Source organism: Atractosteus spatula, chromosome 12 (assembly GCF_055471065.1).
Source record: "Atractosteus spatula isolate fAtrSpa1 chromosome 12, fAtrSpa1.hap1, whole genome shotgun sequence".
Taxonomy (NCBI): domain Eukaryota; kingdom Metazoa; phylum Chordata; class Actinopteri; order Semionotiformes; family Lepisosteidae; genus Atractosteus; species Atractosteus spatula.
Genome location: NC_142717.1, coordinates 38,437,274 through 38,461,101, shown reverse-complemented (window position 1 = coordinate 38,461,101; position 23,828 = coordinate 38,437,274). Strand labels below are relative to the sequence as shown.

Genomic DNA, 23,828 nt, shown 5'->3' with positions numbered 1-23,828 from the left:
ATATTTTTAAAGCCATGGTTTTGGAGGAAAGAGACAACTATTATACCTAGAAAATACCACTACATATCAAACCCAAGAAAAATTGTCACAAGTGTTAATGATGATTACAGTGTGGCATTTTAGAGCCTACTAGTGCTTTATGAGTTTGCCTTAAATTGAAATTTTAAAAGAGCTAATACATGTGTTTGATATAATGGAAAGGCTTTATCCAATCCATCTATTAAATTCTAAAGGGTGTTACACTCACCCATGAGTTACAAAATATAAAGCTCACAAATACAATTGCTGAAAACATTTAAAAGTGAAGTTTTCAAAGTATATGACAGAAGACCACTTTGTGAAAAATGACAGTCCTCTTTCCAGTTGCAGTCCCTGTGAGGTGTGGATTCAGTCCCTGGTCTTCTTTCTCCTATCCTGGAGGAAATGAAGTGCTAGTTAGCATGTGTTTTTAATTCTTTATGACCCAGATAAGTCAGTTGAAACCAAGGAGCCACTGGCCCGACTGGGATCTGAACCCACAACCCAATGGGCAGCTGTCCAGAGCCCAAACCACTATTCATGTTAGACAGAGTTCTTCAGTTTGAGATTAGCAGAAATTAAAGAGCTCATGCTCAATCTTACAATTAAGAAATACACTGCCTTGTAACTCTTCAAATTTGTGACTTAGCGTTTCTGTGACTTGGGCATGCAATTACCAGTACAGGACCACTAGACGGAGCTCTAAGCTTAGGAGAAATCTTTTTTTTCCACTTCAGGCAGTGTATGTCTTAGTTGCTTGTGGCTCTGTAGTAAAATATCCAGAGCAGAAGAAACTAACTGTTCTTTAATGCATGTAATTGCCTTTTTGTATATAATTTGTCATTAAAGAGGTATACATTTTAGGCGCATTCATGTAAAAACTAAAATGACTCCATAATTGTAGGATAGCGCTAATGACTTCAGTGAGATGAAGGCAAGCCATGGCAAGGGTTGTCAAACATGTTCAGCCCAAACAAAAAAGAAAACAGGATCTGGATAACGTTTATAGCTTCAAAGGCCTGTCAAAGCCACATACAATCAATCTGGTGTTCACCAGAGCACTAAAAGGAAGTTCAGTCTTTACAAACGCAATCTTTGTTATACAATACCCTTCATATGTTCCTGTCTAAATAACATAGTATAATATATAGAAATGTGAAATATCTGTAACCGTGTTGTAGGTGTACTCTGTACTTGAAACCAAAAGCAGCTCTTATGCTTAATTTTCCCTTTTACAAACAGTCTGAAGAATTTTGTTTTGGAAGACCATCACCAGGAGAGAATGTTGAGCAAAGAAGCAGCATTGAAGTACTGGAGGTGCATTGATAAAAGTGATTGATGTTGTGGATATAAACGTTTTTTGTTTGCCCAGTGAGGTTCACAGACTGTTTGCGCCAACAAATGGAAGTAAAATTCCATGGCAATGCTATTGTGTCACTTGCATTCCAGCTGGTCCACTGCTCTGTATCCGAAGCCACCAGCTCTCCAGGAGGCAGGCTGGAAGAATGGTGCCCTTCTAAATAAAATCACAGTGTGAAAAGAGCAGAGCAACATGGCTTCTGCTAGGGGAATTTACGATGTAACTACTCAGACCTCATCTTTTGCAAGTGGACCTTTTTTTTTTGACAGGCAGAGAAACAAAACGATACCAAAAGTTTTGCGATTAAACACTCATGTCTCGGCTGCCGGACAGCACATTTTCACTAGACAAGTCAGATCAGCACTTCACTTCAGCTGGATACAGGTACCGTCAAATAACATTCCCACTACAGTGAATTCTGGTATCGGTGGCATGCATTACCAGCATTATAAAATGTCAATTAATCTTTTAAAAAAACTGATTTTTTTTTAATTTAAGTATATAAACATAAATTCAATTAATATCTCATAAAAACAACCCTGACGTTCAAAATGTTTCACTCAAATGATTCCACTGTGTTACAGAACTGCCCATCACACCTGCGGTCTTTAACGCCTCTCCCTAAGCAGCTGCAGGATTTAACACTTTGTCATTTTCATCTTATACAAAGCAGTTTTTACCTTGAAGGTTAAAATCTTGATTGCTATAATTTCACTCAAGGTTGACATCCTGCCCAGAGCTGTGGGAATTAAGGTCTGGAAGAAAGCGTGAGTGCGATCAGCAGTGGAGGCACTCTGCTATGCCCTGTAGTTTTCAGTGATTTATGCACTGTGCCTGTTTCCGTGTTTCCTATCCACGTCCCAGACGGATACGGAACTCACCTGGCGATCAGCGAGGAAGGTTCGCAGCTCGGAGGGACAGGACGGAGCGGGGGGTGTGTTTGGTGGTGTCGGACTTGGCGCTGCGGATCGAGGAGGCATCTGAAATGAAACCGGGGGAGACAGTGAGGGACAGCCAGTCTAGATGCTGCATGAGGAAGGCCCTGAACGATATAGCATGACAGGATGCATGGCACGGAACACATACTCTTAATGGTTATCATTTGGGGGGAAAAAAAAAAACCTAGCACTTCATTGTAAGCGGAATGTAAACCAGTTATGAAATTTGAAACAGATATGGAAAAGATATCATAAAACCCTGCCTAAAGCGTTTACTGCATTTTGAACCTCGGGTGAATTAAGTGGCTTAGAAAAACGCCCTGTATTTATTCCCTTTAATTCCTCTTGAGCCGAATTTAAAGTTAAAAAACTCTCAGTGAGATATGCGAATATGTCATTCTCGGCTTGACCGTGATGATAATATATGGAAGCGCTCCGACAGACCGACAGTCCATAGAATGAAACGGGGGCAACTGCTTGGCCAGTCTGCCAGCATCGCTCCTTGCCTCATGGGTCACACCTGCATCTGAGGAGAGTGAGGGGGAGGCGGCTCTGCTCTGCACGTCGGCGTAGCGGTGAAGTAGTGCCTCCTCCTGCTCCAGAGCCTCCAGGTACTTGGAGTAAGACCAGGACACCTGAGGAGAGAAACGAGCCTCTTGCTCAGGCTGTGGGGCTGGACAGATGGAGGAGAGGAAATGGTCAAGAAGTCCTCTATCAGCTACTGCACAACAGGACTCTGGACCCACTGATTAGGGTAAGAATACAAGATCATGTCAAACCTGCTGTGTAGCTGGTCACCTACAGTGCCTTCAGAAGTATCACCCCCTTCCAGTGAAATCCCATTAAAAAAAAACATTTGTAATTTAACAAAACAGGTCATCTGTGGTAATGGGGGGAATACTTTTGCAGGGTACTCTAAATGAATGTAAGGAGGCAAAATTAAGGACAGCTAGCGCACTGCTTAAAATTACCTGATATTCTGTATTATTAATGGGCTGAACAACAGAGCTACAGCTGCTACATAACTCCAACACACTGCTGGGAAAAGGGAAATCATGATTCTGTCCTTCGGGAGCAGCTTTATAAGCTTGATGAATGGGCTCAGCTCTCGGAAAGACAGAGATCTTGGTGTAATTTGTACTGCCTGTTCCACATGCGTCTCTCTTACTTGTTGGATGCGATAGGCTGGAGCCCCATTCTCCCTCCTGGAGTCCCTTCCATCTTGGCTGCCACTGTAGACACTCTCCTCGTCTCCAAAGAAATCTTCCGCAAAACTTGATTTCCTCTTGGCTTCCTCCTGCTCCTAGTTATTAAATGCAGAAAAATGTTTAGTTAAAGGAGACATACTGCACTGACTTCACACTTCTTTTCTACTTTATGTTCATTCTTATTATAACAGAGTACATTTGAAATTATTCTAACAGGTAACTCTATCAATCATTCTTTTAACCCCCACAAAACCTATTTCTCGTAAAACCTCAAATATGTTACTTGATAAATACCTTGTACTTTTCCTTTGCTGAAGTGATGAAAAGTAGAAATGTCCTGTCAAGCACACTTATAGCTCCTCCTACTCTTCCACTCACCAGACAGCAATCTCACAGTGAGAATTACTTGCACAATACAACGCTATTTGATTTAATCTTTATAAATCAAGAAGGTGTTTTTGCAATGTGTAGAGGATGGCATCTCCAGTCCCGGTTTGCATGAGTATTCTTAACATAATAAAGACTATCTGGCAGTGACAGGCTAAGGTCTTGATATGATCATCTCAGCCAGTTCAAGCTCATTGTCGAAATCACTTGGCACCAGCCTGACTCTAAACCCTGAAACAGGAAGTGGCGGGGAAGGTGGGAAGAGAGAGAGAGAAACAGGCACAGATGAATGCGTCCGCGTGTCTCACTTTGGCTCGTCTCTCCTCTTCTTTCATCCTGCGCTGCAGCCTCTCTCGCTGCCTCTCCCTCTTCCTCTCCAGCGCCGGGAGAACTGTCTCCTCCTCCAGGTTGCTCCTGAAGGCGCAGAACTGAGGCCACAGCTTGAACAGCACGCTGAACACCGTCATCTGCACAGAGATGCCCGCTCAGACACCACCCTGTAGCCCACACGCCTGGGCACTCAGTCAATAGTAATATCACCCTGCAACTCAGATAAGACATAAAACTGAGGTCCCAGCTTCCCACGGTTGTTAAAAATTCGGTTTCTCGAAAAGAGTAGGGGTGTTACCCCAGTGTCCTGGCCAAAATTACTTCTGGTCTTTACCAATCATGGCCTCCTAATAATCCCTGTTCTCCTCCCCACTGAGAGCTGATGTGTGGTGAGCATTCTGGCGCACTCTGGCTGCTGGCACATCATCCAGGTGGGGCTGCACACTGGTGGTGGTGGAGGGGAGTCCCTATTGCCTGTAAGTGCTTTGAGTGGAGTGTCCAGAAAAGTGCTATATAGGCGTAAATTAGATTTTTTATTTAAATAATCGAAACTAAGACAGACCTAATAACACGTTCAGTTTGAACTCTTTCAGTTTTTAGTTCCTTGACATGTAGCTGGTTGTCTTCTAATGAGTCGAAAACAGTCTAGGCAAGTGGCTTGCTTGGTCGTTTCAGAGAAGAGCTCAGCAGCAATGACAACCAAGTGGGGGGGGGTCCCAGAATTGGGCACCCCTGCCCTACAGCTCCAGAAACAGCGCGTGTACCCCCTGCTCTGAGGACACAGCGCCATCGTGAGCCAGTTCAACGGCACGAGGGCGGAGAACTCACCAGCTCAGATAAAAGATCAGTATGATGGGAGTATTTCTCCATCCAGCTTTTATTTCCGCCCTAACACTGCATTATATTACACCCTGCCCATCACCTGCAACCCAGTGTATTGCGCTTCTATCATCATCTGCTTTCTGCAGTGGGCTGAGGCACAGATGGTGCTTCTGCTCGGGAAGGTCACTCGCAAGAGAACTACAGTCATACCAACAGTCCAGGTTGCAGCTGCCAGTATATTCCCTAAGGGCTGGGCCGCCATGCCTGACCTGCGCCTCTCTGAAGACGTAGGGCCCCAGCTCCCTCCTGCGCTCCAGGATGGCGTGGGCCTGCTCGGGGGGGATGTCTATCTGCACGGCCGGGGGGATGGAGGAGTTGATGAAGCAGTCGACGATGGTGGTCACCTTGCTCTGGATGGTCGCCTCGTCACAGTGCGAGTGGCACAGGTCCTGAAGGGAGGAACGTGGCCTTTGATCATTTTATTTGAAGCTGCAGCACAAAAAAACACAGGACCTGGAAAGCAGAACGTGAGGTGAGAGGGAGGAAGCCCTATACCCCCCCTTTTTCAGGTTTTGGGGTTTTAGTTTGACTTGTGGTCTCAACAGAAAAGTGCCTGGTGGAAGGTGGTCATCCTTCAGGGAAGAGGAAGAAAAGTAACCAAAATCTGGTTTGGGGTTTTTCTTTTGTAGTGTGAACAGCTAAATTAAATAAGAAAGGGGCAGAAGAATGTACGAAAAAAACTAAGTCAAAAAAGAGGTACCAACGACCAGCTGGGAGAGCACTTTAAGTTTGACACAGAGTTCCAGCTCTTAATTTCACACCTGCGCTCCTCCATTACTCATACCTGTAGCTCCAAGAATAGTAACAAGGGAACTGCAGTGGGCTTTAATTGTTGTTCAACATTTGTGGGTGAAGTGGAAGAGGACAGAAAGACCTGCATTAATAACCATTTGCTTTTTTTTACACAAATGCAACATTGTAGTGTTGTCTCCATCCCTTTTCTACTTCTGAGTTCTGGCATTACCAGAAAGCTGCTTGTTCCTGTGAGGTACCTGTATGCGAGTGATGTGAGAAGCAGAGAACCATGGTAGGACCTTGCCCTGGAGGTGGCGCTAGACCTGAACCCAGGACCCAAGGGCTACTGACATTCAGTTGTGGAAGTTCTGTGGCACAAACGAGGTGAATACACAAAACTCAGCCGAATCCTTTTTGTTTAATTTTTTAGTTTGCTGAGTTTTTATCATAACATTTTCTCTGTTGGTCCTGCTTCCAGTGCGACTTTTAATCCCCTCCCTGGCCTGGTGGATGATAAGACAGCCTCACCTTGTACTTCTGCACCTCCAGCCAGAAAAGCACCCCGTTCTCCAGGTAATCTCCTTTCAGGGAAACAAAGCGCTGGAACTGGCGACAGGTCACGGGGTTCAGCAGGGCCTTCCGGAACGCCAGGATTTCCTTCGAGGACGTCGCCCATTTACTGTCGATATACTGCAGAGATTTGCATGACTTTGTCGGAGCTGGAAAATGTTTTGTTTCAGAAATTAAGACGCTGGCTAAAGTAAAATGACAAAAGTGCTGATGAATACTTATAGGACTGAGAGGCTGAGTTTATTCTCCCATAAAAAATGGGATGTATTTTCATGGAAGCTTAATCCACCTAGACAGGTGTGTATACTGTATTGCTCTCCACAGAGATAATCCACATACCAAGGAGAAAAGAGAGGAACTGTTTCTATTCCAGAAACTTACTGAGACCTTTTAGTTTCTTTTAGCACTGTAACACTAGCTAATCCACTCTGAGGTGTCGCTGCCAACTCTTCCTCTGGAGGGGTAAAACCTTCTGCTAATGTTACCTTGAACATGAACAATGAGGCTCAACAGCTGCTCTACATCAGCGCATTTAAAATAAATTAACCTCCACTTCCATTTCTTAGCTCTTACATTAAATACGGCTGTAAACGACCCTTCAGGTGTAATTACAGACACAGCGAGAGCCCCCAGAAAGAAGAGAACTGACCTTCCACACCTCCCTCTTCTTCCTGTGTCTCAGGAAGATCTGGTCCTCAGCAACGTCCTTCATCAGGGCCTGAAGAGAGGGCACACTCAGGCTAGCACCACACCGGCACGACAAGGCTGACCAGTATTTCAGCTCATGGAAGCGATTCTGCTTTTTATAGGAGCCCAGTTGAAACTGGTGAATGTGCTAGAGACTCACACTGTGAGTGAGCTGGATGCATTCTGATACATTTCCAGGTTGATATCTACTGCTGCTCCTAAGTACAATGAAACCAGTTCAGTCCAAGCCTCTCTTATCATTGCCCTTCTCTGGTTGGTGGTGGGGTTGCTGCCACTGCTTTTTCATTCCTTTGATCAAGCTTGCCTAGTTAATTCCCTGCTCGTTGGGCCTCCTTCACTCCGATCCCCCCTGATCACGGGGCTCCCAGCGGCGGGACTGCGCCGCAGCCCACAGGCCGTCCAGTACCTTTGTCCTCTGCCTCTCTGCAAACTGGGGCGTGGCGAGGAAGAGAGGCAGCCACTTCTTCTCCAGGCGCCTCCTCGCATGCCTCTGCACCTCCACGAGAATCGGGGCGGACAGCCGGTCGTGGAGGATCCGCCCCCAGCCCCCGCCAAGCCGCATCACCTGCCCGCACACGGGACGCGGCGCGTCAGCCCTAGGGAACAGCTGGATCGGGAGTGGTCGTACGCCAGACCCACTGGCAGCCACTAGAGGGCAGCGTAAGGTGCACTCCAGTGACTGAAGCTAAAAAGTGCTTCTGCATTTCTCAGGAGGTTGCTAGAGAAATCAGCCTCAGCTGTCCCTATAAAAGTGTTGAATGCTCAACAGAGGCTGTCTATTCAGTTTAGGATAAACTGGTTAATTCTGGTGGAGCTGAAATCAAAAGGGTCTGTGCTGTCTCACGCCAAGACTTGAGGACTTGGTAGTAGTTCCACAATGCTGTTCATTTAGGTGTTGGAAGTGCTAAAAGAAATACAATTGCTAAAGAAAAACTGTCCTCTTAAGGTTTAGAACAAAGCAGAGAGACATATGTTCCCTGCAGAGCAGTGTGTGTGTTTTGAACCAGGACTCCCTGGGAAAACTCCCCTGAAAACGCCTCTGAGGCCAGCCCATAAACCTGTCAGCATTGTCAAGCTCGGCCTTTCCACACAAAGAAAGCTGGCTGTCGCAGCTCTGTGATTTATAAGGCGACCGTTCTTAACAATTTAGTTTTTCTAGCTTGTTTTTTTCCATCATTAAAACAGGGTTTGTGAGTTAATGGAAATGTTAATCTTCCTTAAGTTTGTGGGGAGAAAAAAAAAACAAGCTATAACTGAGTTGAGACTCAGGCACACCACGATCCCGTACCTCCTCCTGCTGGTCCCTGGTTGCCGGGCTGTTGGCCCCAAAGAAGTACTTCTTGTTCAGGTATTTGTTCTTGATGTCTTTGGATTTCTCCTCTCTCTTGGCTTTGTCCTTGTGAGGCATCCTTCTGAACTGCTCAATGTCCAGCCAGCACAGCAGGTCCATACTGCAAGTGATTCAGCAGCCAAATTAACCTCAGCTCTGCTTGGAGGGGTGTTGCCTTAGCAACATGGTGCGATTTCAGGTTCGAAGGTTTGTTGCAATCAATAGTGTAAACATACAGTACATTATTAATTCTATAAAATATTATTTACATTCATTAATTGATTAACGATTAATTAATTATACAATATTAGTGTATACATACAGTGCTAAGAAAACCCTTGTGAACCTCCTAGGTTGTTCCATATTTTCTGATAAACTGTTCAGGAAATGTCTAGCTGTCACTGCTTCTGAGGAATTCAAATATAACTATCCCAAGTCCAAATGTTAAATATTGGTTCATCCAAATATTAACTAATTAACTAAAATATATTTTAATATCTAATATATTTGATCAGGCTATTTTCATCATTTCTCAAGACTTTCATGAAGGTCTTATTACATTTTAGATCAATAATATACAGTACAAGAATATGGACGAGCCCAGGAAAGGCTCATTAACGTTCTCGCAGACCAGTTCAGCATTCATAAAATATATCAAATGCCATTTACATCTTGAGAGTTCACTTCCCAGAAAAAAAACATTTTCAGTTCACAGAGTCTCAAACAGTGAGTGGAGGCTGATCTGTACACTTAGCTACAGGTGAGTTTACAGGCTGGTAAACACAGAGGATCAGATGGGCATTTTCAGGTTTACTGTAGTTAATTAAGTTCTTGGTAAATCACGAGTCTTCATCAACACAGAGAAACGGGATAAAAAGACTTACAGGGAGGAAGCAGAAGGGAGACAGAGAGTCAGACCGAAGAAACGCCAGTTTGTGCCAGTCAAGAAGACCTGTTTCTGACCAGATTCTGGCTAAATATAATGAACCTTGTTTAAGAGATCGTACCACTCTTTATTTCAGGAAATTCTGAGTTAATTCTGATACTGGTGAAACCCTTAGGCTAAAAACATTCTCTCCTAATTGGTGATAGATTTTTAGGCAGGCAGATTTTTTTCAATTTTAGGCATCCAGATAATAGGCAGGGTAATTAAGCGCTGGGTCATATTGTTTTATTTCGGACGCAAGGTCTCTTGCTGGCCTGCCAAGGCATTATACAGTGTTTCAGGTTACAGAGCTAGTATTCTGGGTTTTCTGGGTCCATAGAGCACAGGCCTCTGAGACACCCTAGTTTGTACATCGCTTAACATTTATGCATCTGATTTATTTGAATTTGGATTGATTTAAATTTATTTCCCGCTCTCTATCTGTGGAGAGAGAAAGGTCTGTCTGACCTGGCAAAGTGCTCCTCCAGAAAGGTGCGGAAGTGCTCCAGTTCCAGCCGGTGGCGCAGCAGGGTGCCCAGGCTGTATCCGCGGAAATCCTCCGGAACCAAGTCCCACAGCTCTGGCTCTCTGGCGACCTCCGGTGGTGGTGATGGGGGATTCCGATCGGGCACGTTCTAAATGAGGACAAGATGCGCTGTAATTTCGACAGAAGAGTAACTTCCTCACACAGATTTCCTCTCTCCAAGCACGCAGCTGAGGAATTATCAGCCAGTTCTGCATCCCAGCTTCTCCTCGCCAGCCATGCCGTGATTTAGGCTTGAGCAGTGACACACCTCGATGCCTTATTTGATTAAATAAATTATCCTTTCACTTACATAGCGCTTTTCTGGACACTCCACTCAAAGCGCTTTACAGGCAATGGGGAATCCCACTAACACCACCGATGTGCTGCACCCACCTGGATGATGCACCGGCAGCCATAGTGCACACAGTACGCTCGTCACACATCAGCTCTCAGTTGGGAGGAGAACAGAGTAATGAGGCCGGTTCAGAGATGGGGGTTATTAGGAGGCCATGACTTGTAAAGGCCAATGGGAAATTTGGCCAGGACTCCAGACTAACACCCCTAAGGAGGTTAACACTCTTTCTGAGGGAGCAGAAAAATACACAAGGCTTGTGTGGTTAAACACATTACAGTTACTGAGTATTTTAATCACAGCCTTACCTCATTCGCTCTGCACAGCATGTTTTCATGTAGGGCTTTCAGCTCTCTGTAATGGACCGAGTCCAGCTGACGAATCTCTTCTACTACTTCCACCTGGGGGCAAATAGCCAAGCACAGTAAAGAAAATAATTCCTTGCATTTTTATTGCACCTTTAATCCCAAAGGGTCCCAAAACACTAAACATAGAGGGGGGGACCCACTTCACCCACCAGTGAAGTGCAGCCCCCACCTGGGAGATGCCATAGCAGCTGTTCTGCACCAGCAATGTAGCCATTCTTCAATCACTTGTACTATTCTCATAAGATCATTTGGCAGTATTCAGGAATAGGTTGTTCCCACTTGAGTGCAACCAGAATACATGTACGATTCACACTGCCCATTTTTGAATAAATAAACTGTTCGTGTCATTTGCTGGGAAACCTCGTGCATTTATTGGTATAAAGCTGTCTTCATACAGGGCACAACAATCCCTTAGGAAATGGAAACTCGGTTCTGCTGTGAGTCTAACGACCAGGTGTCTGACATGTTTAATCAGCATGGGTTAAGGAAAAGGAACTATTGACAGCATTTATAATAAAATTTATTAACACAAACCAGACTTTACTGTAACACTGCATGAAGACAGCAGTGGTGCACACATTTTGACAGCATGTGTTTACAAAAAAAAACAACCAAAGTGTTCATGCAGGAGGTCTGTGCCCTCTCTCAGGTGTGGGGGCTGATTATTTTCACTTTAATCTGGACCTCGGGTCAGGCTGAGGACCCTGGGGTGTCACAGAGGGACCTGGGCTATTTGGTCAACCTTCCCACCTGTTATCAGGACAGGGTTTCGTACCTTTTGGTAGGCAGACCTGTCGCAGGTGGTCATCCGTACCCAGGGCTCCAGAAGCAAACTGAGGACGTGCTCCTCCGCAGGATCAAATAGCTCCTCAAAGGGTGGGTCCAGCCTGGCGCATATCTGCCTTCTGCTGTCCCCACTGACACCGGTATCCTCCGGCGCGCCAAAGCATATGTATGTAGAATACAAGAACTAAAACAAGAGTGTTCAAGGCACACAGAGCAATGTTACATCTTCGTGTTACAATCTACTGTTTTCCTCTGCCCTTTATACATGCTAACATGTAGTCTACTGGCCTCAATCCAATGCACAAAGAGGGCTTCAAGTCAGAATAGTGAAAGGCATGAGTCACGGGCGTTTCAGGTTTTTACTAAATGGCCTGACTTAGTGGAAAGAGTTTGTTGTTACAAATCACTTGCTCAGTGGAGGACCAGTTTGGCAGACACCCGTAGGTCAATCATACGGGGCACCGCCACTCGTAAAGAGGTGCAGATTTCTCACACCCGCCCATGCCAGTCGGTTTTCTCACGCGAACCACTTGTAAAACACTTCATTTAGTCACCCACTTTCTCAGCTCTGCTCGCCAGCACAGCTAATATTTAAATAAAATTCCTATCTTACTTCAGCTGTTGATCCAGTCTCACACCAATAAAAAAAATCTTAACTTTGTTCTCAAGCTAGGCTTGTCCCTTACAATCAATTAACTTTACAAGGCATTTTTACTTGCCAGTAAATGGTGAAAAAATGCTGTTTAGTTTTTTTTTGCAAAACAATTAGACATCAGTCTTTTTTTTTTACGATTTGACAGGATGCTTCTTACACCGGGAACACAAAATCTGTCCCTGCGTTTCTTTGATAAAAAAAAAATGCTTTGCAATTCCTGGCATTTGATTTCAAGCATTTTGTTCTCTGTCTCCACACACATGCGCACAGAACACCCCTAGTGCTTACGTGGGCTTGCCGCTGCAGTCTGTAGGGATCGAGACCCTCCTGGTAGAACAGTCTGTGGTACTCCTGGAGGTCAAACCAGAAACGAATCCCGTTCTTCCAGAGCTGGAAAAGACACTGTGGAATGGGCTCGGGGAACTCAAAATACTGAAGCAGGATGATCCCGTAAACCATCACATTTCTTAAAAACTCAAGCTGCAAAGATTTTACACTGGTTTTTCTTCCAGGAGATGTCAAATAAAAGGCAAAAATGCTTTGCAGCTACCTTGGGTATTGCTGGACATTATCTAGACACACTCTGTGCTGCAAAGCCTGTTCAGCCTATGCATTTTTTTTTTTTCTCTGCTCAGCCCATGTCAGCTTGGCGACAGTACCTTGTTCCTGGAGAGCTCACAGAAGTTTGTGAAGCAGTGGCCAGCCCTGCGCTCGTGGTGCAGGGCCTGCAGCATTCTCTCCATCCTCCTTCCTCCCAGAACAGGGCTGCAGCTCCTGACAGCCTAGACAACAGACAGAAGCCCCTAAGACAGGTCACAAACAGGAGGAGGCTGTTCGGCCCATCCAGACTGTTTGCTAGCTATGGTTCAGTGACCCGAGGATCCCATCCAGCTGCTTCTTGCAAGAAGCCAGGGTATCAGCTTCAACCACAGGGCTGGGTAGCTTGTTCTCTCTGAACACAGACGTGTTTTTGCTTTTAAACGCACTTCCACGTGGTTTCCACTTGTGCCCTCACGTTTATGGTTCACTGTTCAATCTGAAGTGGTCTTTCCTCTTCCCTCTGCGCTACACAGCAGCACTGTCTTGGCAAGACCACACACAGCCATTAATTTATTTAAGGGTGTGGTGTAATGCGGGCTATCACAGGACTGGTTATGAAGTGTCGAGAATGGGCAGGATGTAAGTTAAGATACTATTTAGGTGGCAGGAGAGTGTTCAGATTTGCAAGGTTACTTTTGATCCATTAACAGATAAAACTTTAATTCTACAGTAACTACTGTAGCTATTTACAGAGTCTAAATCTGGATACCACTGCAAAAGAAATAATTCATCACATTGGAGTTTCTCAGGTTTATATCGGTTAAGAACAAAACTGTCCTCAATTTAAGAAGTGACGCTGCTGCAAAGGTAGCCTGAAAAGCACAAGCGTTCTTACACAAACTGCAAAAAGGATTTGTGGAGGGATGACTTACACCCTGCTGGCCCGAGAAGGGCTCTGCTTGTCCTGCGGTGCCCTGTGAGCAGTGGCTGTCTGACAAGGAGGAGGAAGAGGTGCTGCCTGCAGAGAGGACCCTGAGCCTGAAGACAGGAAACGGTGTCACACGAGCACGCCAGCTGAAGTACCCAAAACGTTTTGCCTTTTCCTCCACTCTAAATACAGGCAAGCTACAACTCAAAAGAGTAGTCTGTAGGAAATGGGTAGGTCCTCCTTTTCTATTTTTTTTGGAATCCCCAGTTACTTTGCCATTTCATACTCTTTGAGTGTGGGATCAGCAACTGATTCTTGTGTGTGCTTGGTTTTACCATTTCACACAGTGATGTCTCTGAGGTGCCCGAGAGGAGTGCCAAATCTGAGAGCTCCCGATCTCAGGGGTCACCGCTGCCCAGCAGGCCGATGGATACCCTTGCCAAAACCACACCCATCAAACTCTGATGCCAGTCCCCTGTATAGGTGGCAGCAATGGGGAGATCCCAGGTACAGTCAACAGGACTAGGACTCAAGCCACACTGTGGGCAAATTTACAGGACATGCCAACTGTGAGATACCAGAGTTTTTCCCATGGGTAGAAAAGTTTTAGGAAGCGCGGGACTTGCCTTGGCTCCAATTGGGTTGAATGAGTTTCCACAGCTTTTCAAAACTGCCCTTAAGTTTGCTTACTTTACGATTTTACTCTGCAATCCTTTCTCAGTTCATCACTGCCCTGCTGGGTAGCTGGTAAGACTCCCTTGTTCTGAATCAGGTACCGTGTTATGTGTTTTCTAGTTGATTAGTATCACATTTCCCATCTCCTGACCTCCTCCTGGGTGTTCCAGCCAGCGTGGGAGCAGTTTTACTGGGCACAGGCCCAAGGGAGCTCAGTCTGGGCTGCAAAGAGGCAGGTAGCATTATCCTGGGCTTCGGCGACACAAGCTCAGATCGACTGCACCTCGCTGAGGACCTCGCTGGGTCGGGCTTCTAACACGCAACACAGAAAGACAGCGTAGTTGTTATAGGCTGTAAAGTTCATTCTCAGCTATCTGTACCTAAAATCTTTTGGATTTGTTTTTTTACTTTGTAACTTATTAAAAAGGATCAGAATTAATTAAAAAACCTTGGTCACATAACAAAGAAAAGGCATGAAGGAGACATGAAGAAAGCCAGTGAGACATGGCAAAAGACCCTTACAAAACAGCAGCATTTTATACTTTGATTGTAAGGAAATGACCTTCCTGCTGCAATATTTCACTCAGTTTTTACTGCTTGGTAAAAAAAATAGTAAATATCTCCTTAGTAATACTATTTTAACAATGCACAAATAGCTCACTGATTGGTGGCCACACATTTTGAAAAAGTCACCCGTCCTTAATTGCACATTTAAGGTGCACATTCAAAGGTTCACTGCTCTGGCACTGCCGTCCTTGTCTTCCCAATTCGAACGACTGCTCTTAACACGGCTTTCTTGTAGCACAGGAAACTGCTGATACAATCAGTTTAAATGTTTGTCCAATCCCCAGCAGTAGTCCCACCCTTCACTGACTAGCCTTAGCCCAGGGGGTGAGCAGTCCTGGTCCTGGAGAGTCGGAGCGTCTGCTGGCTTTCATCCCAATTTGGCCCTTAACGAGCTCCATCAGCTCAGTAATGCTCTTAATGGGACCAATTTAACGGCTTCTTTCAGCTCTTCAGACGCTGCTGCTTTTAAGAGACCTAGAAACCCCGCAGACACACCACCCCTCCAGGAGCAGGATTGCCCACCCCTGCTTTGGACCACTGGAGTGATGCCAGCTGAGCGTCCTGATTGTCAGCGCTGGTCTCCCGCCGGGGTCCCAGCGGGTGTGGCGCACCTGAGGACCGATCCTGGGCACGCAGGACTTGGGCCTGAGAGGCAGCAGGGTGACGGTCCGTGGGTGGGGGTCAATATTCAAGGGGGGTCGCAACTGGCGCTCTCGCCACAGCCTGAGCTTGCCGGCGACCTTTTCTCTAGGAGACGCGTGAGCCAGACAAAACCTCGGGCCCCTGACACAGACAAAAAATTAAGACTGATATCAGAATAACACGTTGCAAAGCACTTAAAAACCACAAAAGGCCCCCAGAGCAACGCAATCAGCATCCTAACATGCTTCCTATTTACCAGCTCTAAGTTACACTGGTGGTAAGAGATACCATATAGCTAACATTGCAAATAATGGAACCAGTGGACAAGGCCTTTCTCACCAGTATAGTAGCAAAGGCTCGGTGATCTTGGGCTGGATTTGCTGCAGGTGCTTCTCCATCCAGCAGGAAGCCTGTGACAGGGCCAGTCGGGACAATAGCTCTGTGTTCAGGTAACTCTGCCCACTGCTTAGCATGTATCGGCTCCTCATGTGATAAAGATGTCTGTTTTTTTCGTGAAAGACATGAAGCGAGAAACCTGCAGATTAACACAGCGTCAGACTGAAAAGACAGAGTTTTGAAGATGCTGTGGTTTAAAATCTGAGCCCCTGAGCTAGGAGAGTTAGCAGCTAATTTAACACACAAATCTTGAACATAAAAGCAAAGGCGGATGTAGGTTTGCAAGTTGAAATAAAGACACAGAAGTTGCTCTGTAAAATAACGAAGAATACCTGTTTCTCTTCTCTGTATCCTTAATGATCTTTAGCCTTTCAATGTCCATCCACAGACTCAAGTGCTTCTCCCCAGGGGTTCCCTGTAAAAAAGTCTTGAATTGCTCCAGGCCCTTTCCGCAGCTGAAGACATGGCGACGGAGGTCACTGCCCTCCTCTTCTGCCCCATCCTCTGACTCTGATGTCTTACTACACACCTCCAGCCTGTCCTTTTCAGGGGCTGGGGCATCCTCACTCGGGGGCAATCTCTGCTGCCCCGGTGCATCGCTGGCTTCTCCTGCTGCTCCTTCCTGGACTGTCGGCTCTTTGAGGTCCATGTCTTCCTGTCCCGCACCATCTGTCCTGCTCAGTAAAGCCCTGGACAGCTCCGAGACTGTGTTTTTCAGCACCTTGTCGACCAAAGAAGAGGCTATGTCCTCTAAAGTGCTCAGGTTCCAGGTTCCAGCTTCGCAGGGGCTACCATCCAAGTCCCTAGATGGCGTTTCCATAAACTGGGCCTCCTCCCCGTCTTCGAGGCCCCAGGCCTCCTCCTCCTCCTTGTCGCACTCGATCCCGCTCTCACAGGAGCAGTCCATCAGCACCGTGGAGGGGCTGTGGGAGGGCGAGTCCGGGACACAGGCAAAGCAGCTGTCGTCCACACTTTTTGGCCTCCTGTCAGCCACAGTGAGGGCATGAATTCTCTTCCTGCCGCGGCTGAAATGTGGTCCTGGGACATTCTCTCCATCCAGACCAGCGATGAGCCCTTCTGCTGTTCCTACTCCCCAAAGCACAAAGAATGAACAGTTGACTATTGTCTTCATAAAGCCTAATAAGCTAAGACAGTCCACTGGTAATGGTGTAAAGAGCTTATTGCCATCCATTATTGGGTTCCAAGTTGATTCAGTGTGGGTTAATCTGGGACTTTTTTACTTCTAATTTGTTTGTCCCTGTCCCTTGGAAGAGACTTTAAACAGGTAATGGTCATGACAATTTTGAGTTTATCTCAGATATATAAGATGCAAAGTGGTGACAGAGTCACAAACAGTGCCTTGACCTCTGTCTACATACTGGCATCCAAGCCATTCACATATTGTCTGAACCTCAATCAGGAGTTATTGCCTTGGCTACCCTGGGAATAGACAAATGGGATAAAAATGTGATTTTTTTGGAAGCAGGATACCCAGGCCCCACACACCCTTACAAAATCAAATTCACTCGAAACAGTCCAACTGATAAATTTTCCACTGTGTGACAGTCTGTTATTTCTTTCTTTAACAGCTTACGTTTCATTGCTGTTTTATTGTGCCCATTTTGTTTAGTGATATTAATCAGAAAGTATAAACCACCAGTGACTCAACAGTAGAAAAAACTGTATTCCTGTTATATGAGAAATATCTGCAGACATTTCTGATACATAGTTCACACCCTAGACTCTCTAATTTGCTGTGGATAAAATACAGCAGAATGAACCACAGAAAAACCACATAGTTTTGCACAGCCTGGCATCTATAATCTCACTGGAACTGCATGTATACTGAAATTATTAATTAGTATTTAGAACTAAGTCAGAAAACACTAAATGTCAAGACAAATGTCTCATTCCACATACTGAAACCAGACTCACTGATTGTCTTTTTTTAAAACATCGCCAATTATCATCAGAAGTCTAAGCTTAACAGAGAGGTTACAAGAGCAGGCTTTTCAGCCCATCTAGCCCCCTTGACTAAATGGTCCCAGGATCTCATCCAGCTGTTTTCTGAAATAAGCCAGGGTATTGGCTTCAACAGCATGGCTCAGTAGCTTGACAGATACTCCCACTGAAAATTAAACAAACTTCCATCCAAAATCAGACACGATAGTCACTTTTCAAAATATTAGCATGACTTTTTTCTGACACTTGGACCACATTAATAATCTGTCTTTTGCAAAAAAAAAAAACAGCTTCCCCTCCAGATGATCCTGTTCAGCCCGGAGAACACAAGCTCTGCCCACATGTCTGTCTAATTCCTGGATCTCATTCTGAGTCTATATCTACTGCAAATCCAATAAAACGGTCTGAGGGTTTACCCAGAAATCTCAGGCGGCCTGTAAACCCTCTCTGACTCACATTAGCCAGGCCCAGCTCCCAGGCCACCTTCCAGCTCCTCTTGCTTGGTCTCTGGCTCACATGACTCCATTTTCTTCTTTACTCCTAACTCCTCTGTCTGCTTCTTCCTGCCTTATGAGATTTACTTTTTTCCGCTCTACAAAAAAAATCTTCTTGAAAGTGGCGACGGCCACGAATTACCGCACAACCTGTGGTGGTGAAGTTTCTGCGGTACAAGCTAATGTGTCCAGTAGAATCTGCCTCACAGGAATCTGGACAAGAATCACGATACAGCTACAGAACGAGGAGAGTTACACTGCTGTGTTAAAAGGATAAAGATCTCTAGGACTGGTGCTGAGATGAAGGTCTGGGCACTGCTGCATTAAGCAACACCACTGGAGACCTGCTGTTTGAACGAAAGCTGTGACAAGTCTTCCATGCTGTGGCGTAAAGCCTACCCAAGCTGCTCACAGCACTTGTGCTGCCTGTAGTGCCCCGACAGGACAGGCCTTCCCCAGAAGCGCACAGGGGCACTGGCAGAGATGGTGTGCTGATCAGCGTTTGGCTCTGTTTGGCCAGCGTGAACCACTCTTTGTTGTCTGCAATCGAAGCCTGGAAATTATAAAAGAGAAAGAGCATCCAATATTAAACACTTCCAAGTGCTCGAAGTTGTGTTTTTCTTTAGCCAAGACAAGTTAAAAGGCTTGTTTCAGGGGGATCAGAGATCCGCTGCAGCTACCAAAAGGGGTGATGTCTCTGTGATACAGGCTAATGCGTAAAGTAGATTCTCCCTCAGAGCAATTTCCATGCTAAACTGGAATATCTGTGGTCCGTCTGAGAAATGCTACTTATATTCTTGCCAGTTTGGTTTGGCATTGTATGTTCGGTCTGGCTGCTGAGCAAAATATATGTCTATGCTGTTTTCTTAGATTAGTATTAATACCGTGGTTATTACCACATGATTATTATATCGGGTTTTTTATGTTTTTCCAGGAACCCCACCTCTACTGGGTACTGATTTATTGGGTTTTACCTCTTCTCCAGTGTAGTGTGTTTGCTGAGCTTAGTGCTCACCTTGAAGAGCTCAGGCAATGCATCAGCTCTTGTGTTGACCAGTTAGCTCTGTTCATTTCTCTCCTGTTCTCTTCTTCCACGAGCATGTTTCCAAGCTGGCAGCGCTTGAAGCAGGAAACTCACCTGACCCAGCGAGACATAGAACGTCGTCATGATTGTCTCATTTTCATCTTCTTCTGGGGCAGGAGCGCTCACTTCTCCAGTCGTCCTCCAGGGACGATAGGCTGGGTCTACCTGTAGCTTCAGACCTAGGCTGCTTTCATCTAACTGAGACAGCAGTTTAGCCATCCTGTGGAATCAAATGAAACAAAGAGTAAGTGTCTTTTTGATTACCCTCTATTCTACCTTCACACTAGAATAAACCAGTTAAACACTGACTTTAGTTTTTGTTATTTTATGTCGAAAACACGTGCAGCACAACAGTGTGGCCAACAGGAAACTGTTGCTCAGAAAATCAGCTCAGCACAAGGAAGAACATCTTATTCTCTGTCCTAAAATGGATTCGCTTTTAGTTCCTTGTCCTTGTGTCACCATTGACCGTGAAAAAGTCCACTGAGGATTTTACATAATGGGCCCAAATGTCATCTCAGATATAAGACATGCATAAAAACATGACCATAATATAAAAACATAATATTTCAGAAGGGCAGAAAGAAAATATTTCCCAGAGAGAAAGAAAAGAGATAAAAACAGATAGCATTTAAAAAAAAAAAATAACACATTATATTATCTCAGCCCACCACAACTGAGATAGTACCTGTATTCAAAGTAGCAGTCACTCTGCAGGAATAAAGGGAGTCTCTCCTTCTGTATCCACTGGATGCCTTGTTCTCTGTCCAAGCACTGCAAAACCAGTGGTGTTATTAATTACTAAGACTTCTAACAATTTACTCAAGGAAACCTCTGCTGGGAAAATTGCCAGCATCAGTGACTGTCCGTTGCCCATGTGAACTGCAGAATGTGAGCTCCGTCCTTTCTCCTGCAGCTACGCTCTTCTTAGGAAAAACAGAATGGGCTGACAAACTCACTCATGAGGGCGCTTCTAGTGTTAATACATACCTTCTCCATCACCTTTCGTTGCAAAACAAGACATATCTTACCATAACACTGTAGCTGTTATCAATTATATTTCCGCAAGGCTGTGAGGGCTTGGCACAGGCAGAATGGCTTGATCCATTTGTTCTGCCATCATATCTGGGGTGTGGGGACTTGTATGTTGATAGCAAAGCTTTTATCTGATTAGTCAGCACTTCTGCAGCATCAGTGACAACTTCAAAGCCTCCGGTGTCTTTATTAAATTTTATAGCTTCTGGGAAAGTCTGTTGAAAAAAAAAAAAGGAAAGATTTAAATAATGTCTTCCCAGAAATATAGAGGACACAAATGACGTGCCAAAAGATTCTGGGCGTGTACCGTATAATACAGATTCGCACTGACAATGACAAGTAAACTTTGGCTGTCTGAACAGAAATTCACATTTAAGAGTAAGCAAAATGCTTTTTATGAGAAACAAATTTGAGTTTAACGGTGCCAGCAAATGTCTGCTTTTCCTTTTAAATAAATACGCACTGGATTAGAGTAGATAGTCTGGAAATCCTCGCTCACATCAAAATGATTGTGAAATGTTTCATTATTTGCGTGTAGTATATTACAGACTCCATGATCTCATTTCCATTACTTATACAGTAACAGTTTAAATGGCGCATGAAATTGACCAGCTTTGATGATTTTTATCTGTTTCTATTCAGCACTATTAATTCTAATTAATAAAAGTGATGATCATAACAAAATGCCTGAAGATTTAATCCACTCAGGGTCTGCCTTAGGTAACTAAGGGGTTATAATTCTGATAAACTAACAAAGGAAAATATACAAATGTTGTACCATATTTGTGATTGTTTCTCTTGTAATAATTCAAATTATTGAGACAGGAACCTTGTTTAAAAAAATGAATCCGCGCATCGTTTTTGTGTTGTTCAGCTTTTAGGTTTTCTAACGTGTGAACTCGCCAATACTTCCATCGCCTATCTTTTTCAGACTGTTTCAAGCTCTTTCCTTACCGGAAGACCCAAGAATTCATTAAAATAATGCACAAGCAGGTCATCCGTGGCCAAGTTATCCTCCTGTAATAAATAAGATCAGGACTTGTTAGACGAGGGTTTCGAAGCGGTTTCATTAGCTGCACAGAACAGCGAAAATGCTCACATCTTTCCCAGATTATTTTAACTATGAATGGTCTTAAAATTACTACAAATTTATACACCCCATAAAAGAAGATCCTTTCTGGCGCAAACAGAAAGACAGAAAGACGAAAGGCTGAAACAGCTATCCTAGGCAACAGTCCAGCGACAGAGAGGTGTCACTGTTAGGCACATCGCTGCGGAAAATACACTAGTGTGCGCTGTAGGGCCCGTCTTTCCCAGTGTCCGTGAAAAGATTAAACCGATAAGCCCACTTTTCAATGTCTCATCGGTCCTTTTTTCAACTGATCCTTAAATTCCGTCCAATATTTTTAATACATCCTAATTAATCCCTAAATACCTGTAATAAATTAAATCAATGAACACATGTGCCGGTGGTGAACTTTGATTTATTCCTGCTGTGAATTTTAAAGCGAACAAGCATTGGTGTGGCGTATTTGCAAACCCTTCCACAGCTTTCCATAATTGTGATTTAAGTTTGAGCGTCAATCAGAATGCAAGAAATAATTTACTTTTGTTGCTTTAGCTTCCTGGTTCTATATGGTGTGAATTATGTCCGCTGCTTGTAGGGTATCTGCTGTAAAGACACTTTTTGTGTCCGGAAACTTTATATAAATACATATTCAAGTCCACATTAATTACAATGTAGTGTTGTTTTAAAAAATTCTCTTTTGACATTTTATTCCCGATTGTAGTACATCTATTATAACCTACAGTGTATAGGGATCTAGACCTGCATATATACTGTATATAGGTTAAATCTGGAGCAAACAGTGTGACAGAACTTTCAAAAAATAAAACTCACAACAGCAATGACGTTAGTGGCGTTTTGCAATACTCACAAAATTGTCTTTTGATATATCTGGAGGATCTGAAAAATAAAATTAGTATTAATGGGAGTCTTTAAGGAAAAAAAATTGGAGAGAATGTTTTTTTTTATTATTATTATTAGTATTAAACGGCGATAGCCCACGCTTCACCTCTGAACTGAAAAATATATGTATAAAAATATATATAAAATAATGTCGTCTTTTTTTTCCTCACCCACAGTTAATATCTTCCCCAACATGTTCAGCAACACCGAGAGCAGTAGTTATTTCACCGGACAGTGGCTCCGCGTTCACAGAAACGAGACGGTTTCTGGTCTGGAAACGAAGGCTCAAGTGGGAGACGAGCTCCGGCGCCGTCTCTCCGCAGGACTCGCAGCGAAAGTCAGCGCCCTTGCGGCTTTCCTGTCGCTGAAGGGCCGAGACGGTGCCAACCAGCCCTCCTTCCTGAATCCCAAAATCTCGGCCCGTACACATCAACCCGACTCCCGGTGCGAACGCGGTTGCTAGGGAGCCGCTCGCGTACAACACCGTGGAAACGAAAGTGCGCGCGCGCGATCCGGCGCGGTCACACGCCGCGACTCCGGTCAGAAGGGTTTAGCCGCGCGCGGAACCTTCAGACTCGAGGACGCTCAGCACCAAGACCCTCTTGAGGAAACAACAACAAAAGAAAATTGTGCAGCAGGACTATTTATATCAAATAAAAATCAAAGCTGTTTTAGGTTAAATATTTTAAACGGTGGAAACCATTAGACCTCCACTTTTAGATTACGCTCTGCAATGGTGAGCAAATTAAGAAACGCCATGATAATGGATGTAAAGTATATACTATGTATGTACATCACAGAAACATAATTTGAGTGACCAGTCTGATCTAGTTAGTAGCTGGGCTGGAAGATGCACCTTCTCTTTCCTGATGATTGAATAGACCGCACTCACAGGGACTGTCAGAAACTTTCATATTTTTTTGCGTCCTCCTGGTATGTGCTGTTAAATAACAGGTTTTTATTCTAAAATCGTGAAAACCACTATTATTGCACACAGATTCAGCTAATCGTGTGGCACATCAATGTCATTATGTGTACCTACAAGTCTGCATAAGATTTGAACACTAATGCCACAGCAAAGGGTTTGAATACTACCGTAATCATGTTTCTTTAAAATAATTTCCTTTACCATGGGGTAGGTTGTGTAAAACAAATATATATATATAAGATGTCATGACTGTAATCTTTAAAGTAACAAAATGTGAAAACTCTGTAAGGGTCTGAATACTTTTTTTAAGGCAGTGTGTGATTGTCCACTTGACATGAAGTACTTCTAATCATAGACAAGTAATGTAACACTTTGTAAAGTTTAAATATTCAGGAAAGCAGTCAGTTATAACCTTGTAAATAGGCTGTGAAATGTGGATAATGTTTCATTAAATGTTCATAATTTAAAGTGAAATTGGGAAGCATGAGAAGTCACTATATTTACTGAAAATGTTTAGTTTTTAAATGGTT

The 23,828-nt window shown here is 44.3% G+C and overlaps 1 protein-coding gene across 1 annotated transcript; it reads right to left on the bottom strand.

Annotated features, from left to right (window-relative positions):
* Positions 1–399: 399 nt before the first annotated feature.
* rgs22 (regulator of G protein signaling 22) lies at positions 400–22,565 on the bottom strand. The gene is made up of 27 exons (XM_088928573.1): positions 22,541–22,565; positions 22,339–22,367; positions 21,356–21,418; positions 20,398–20,616; positions 20,055–20,140; positions 19,421–19,586; positions 18,682–18,835; positions 16,159–16,912; positions 15,770–15,931; positions 15,400–15,571; positions 14,373–14,533; positions 13,551–13,656; positions 12,738–12,860; positions 12,367–12,468; positions 11,413–11,607; positions 10,578–10,670; positions 9,860–10,026; positions 8,425–8,587; positions 7,543–7,701; positions 7,078–7,146; positions 6,387–6,548; positions 5,333–5,512; positions 4,220–4,378; positions 3,485–3,619; positions 2,837–2,951; positions 2,260–2,358; positions 400–414 (listed from the first exon to the last, which is right to left on the bottom strand). The coding sequence occupies exons 1-26, from the start codon at positions 22,563–22,565 to the stop codon at positions 2,267–2,269; spliced, it is 4,011 nt and encodes a 1,336-aa protein (XP_088784699.1). The 3' UTR covers positions 400–414; positions 2,260–2,266.
* Positions 22,566–23,828: the final 1,263 nt, after the last annotated feature.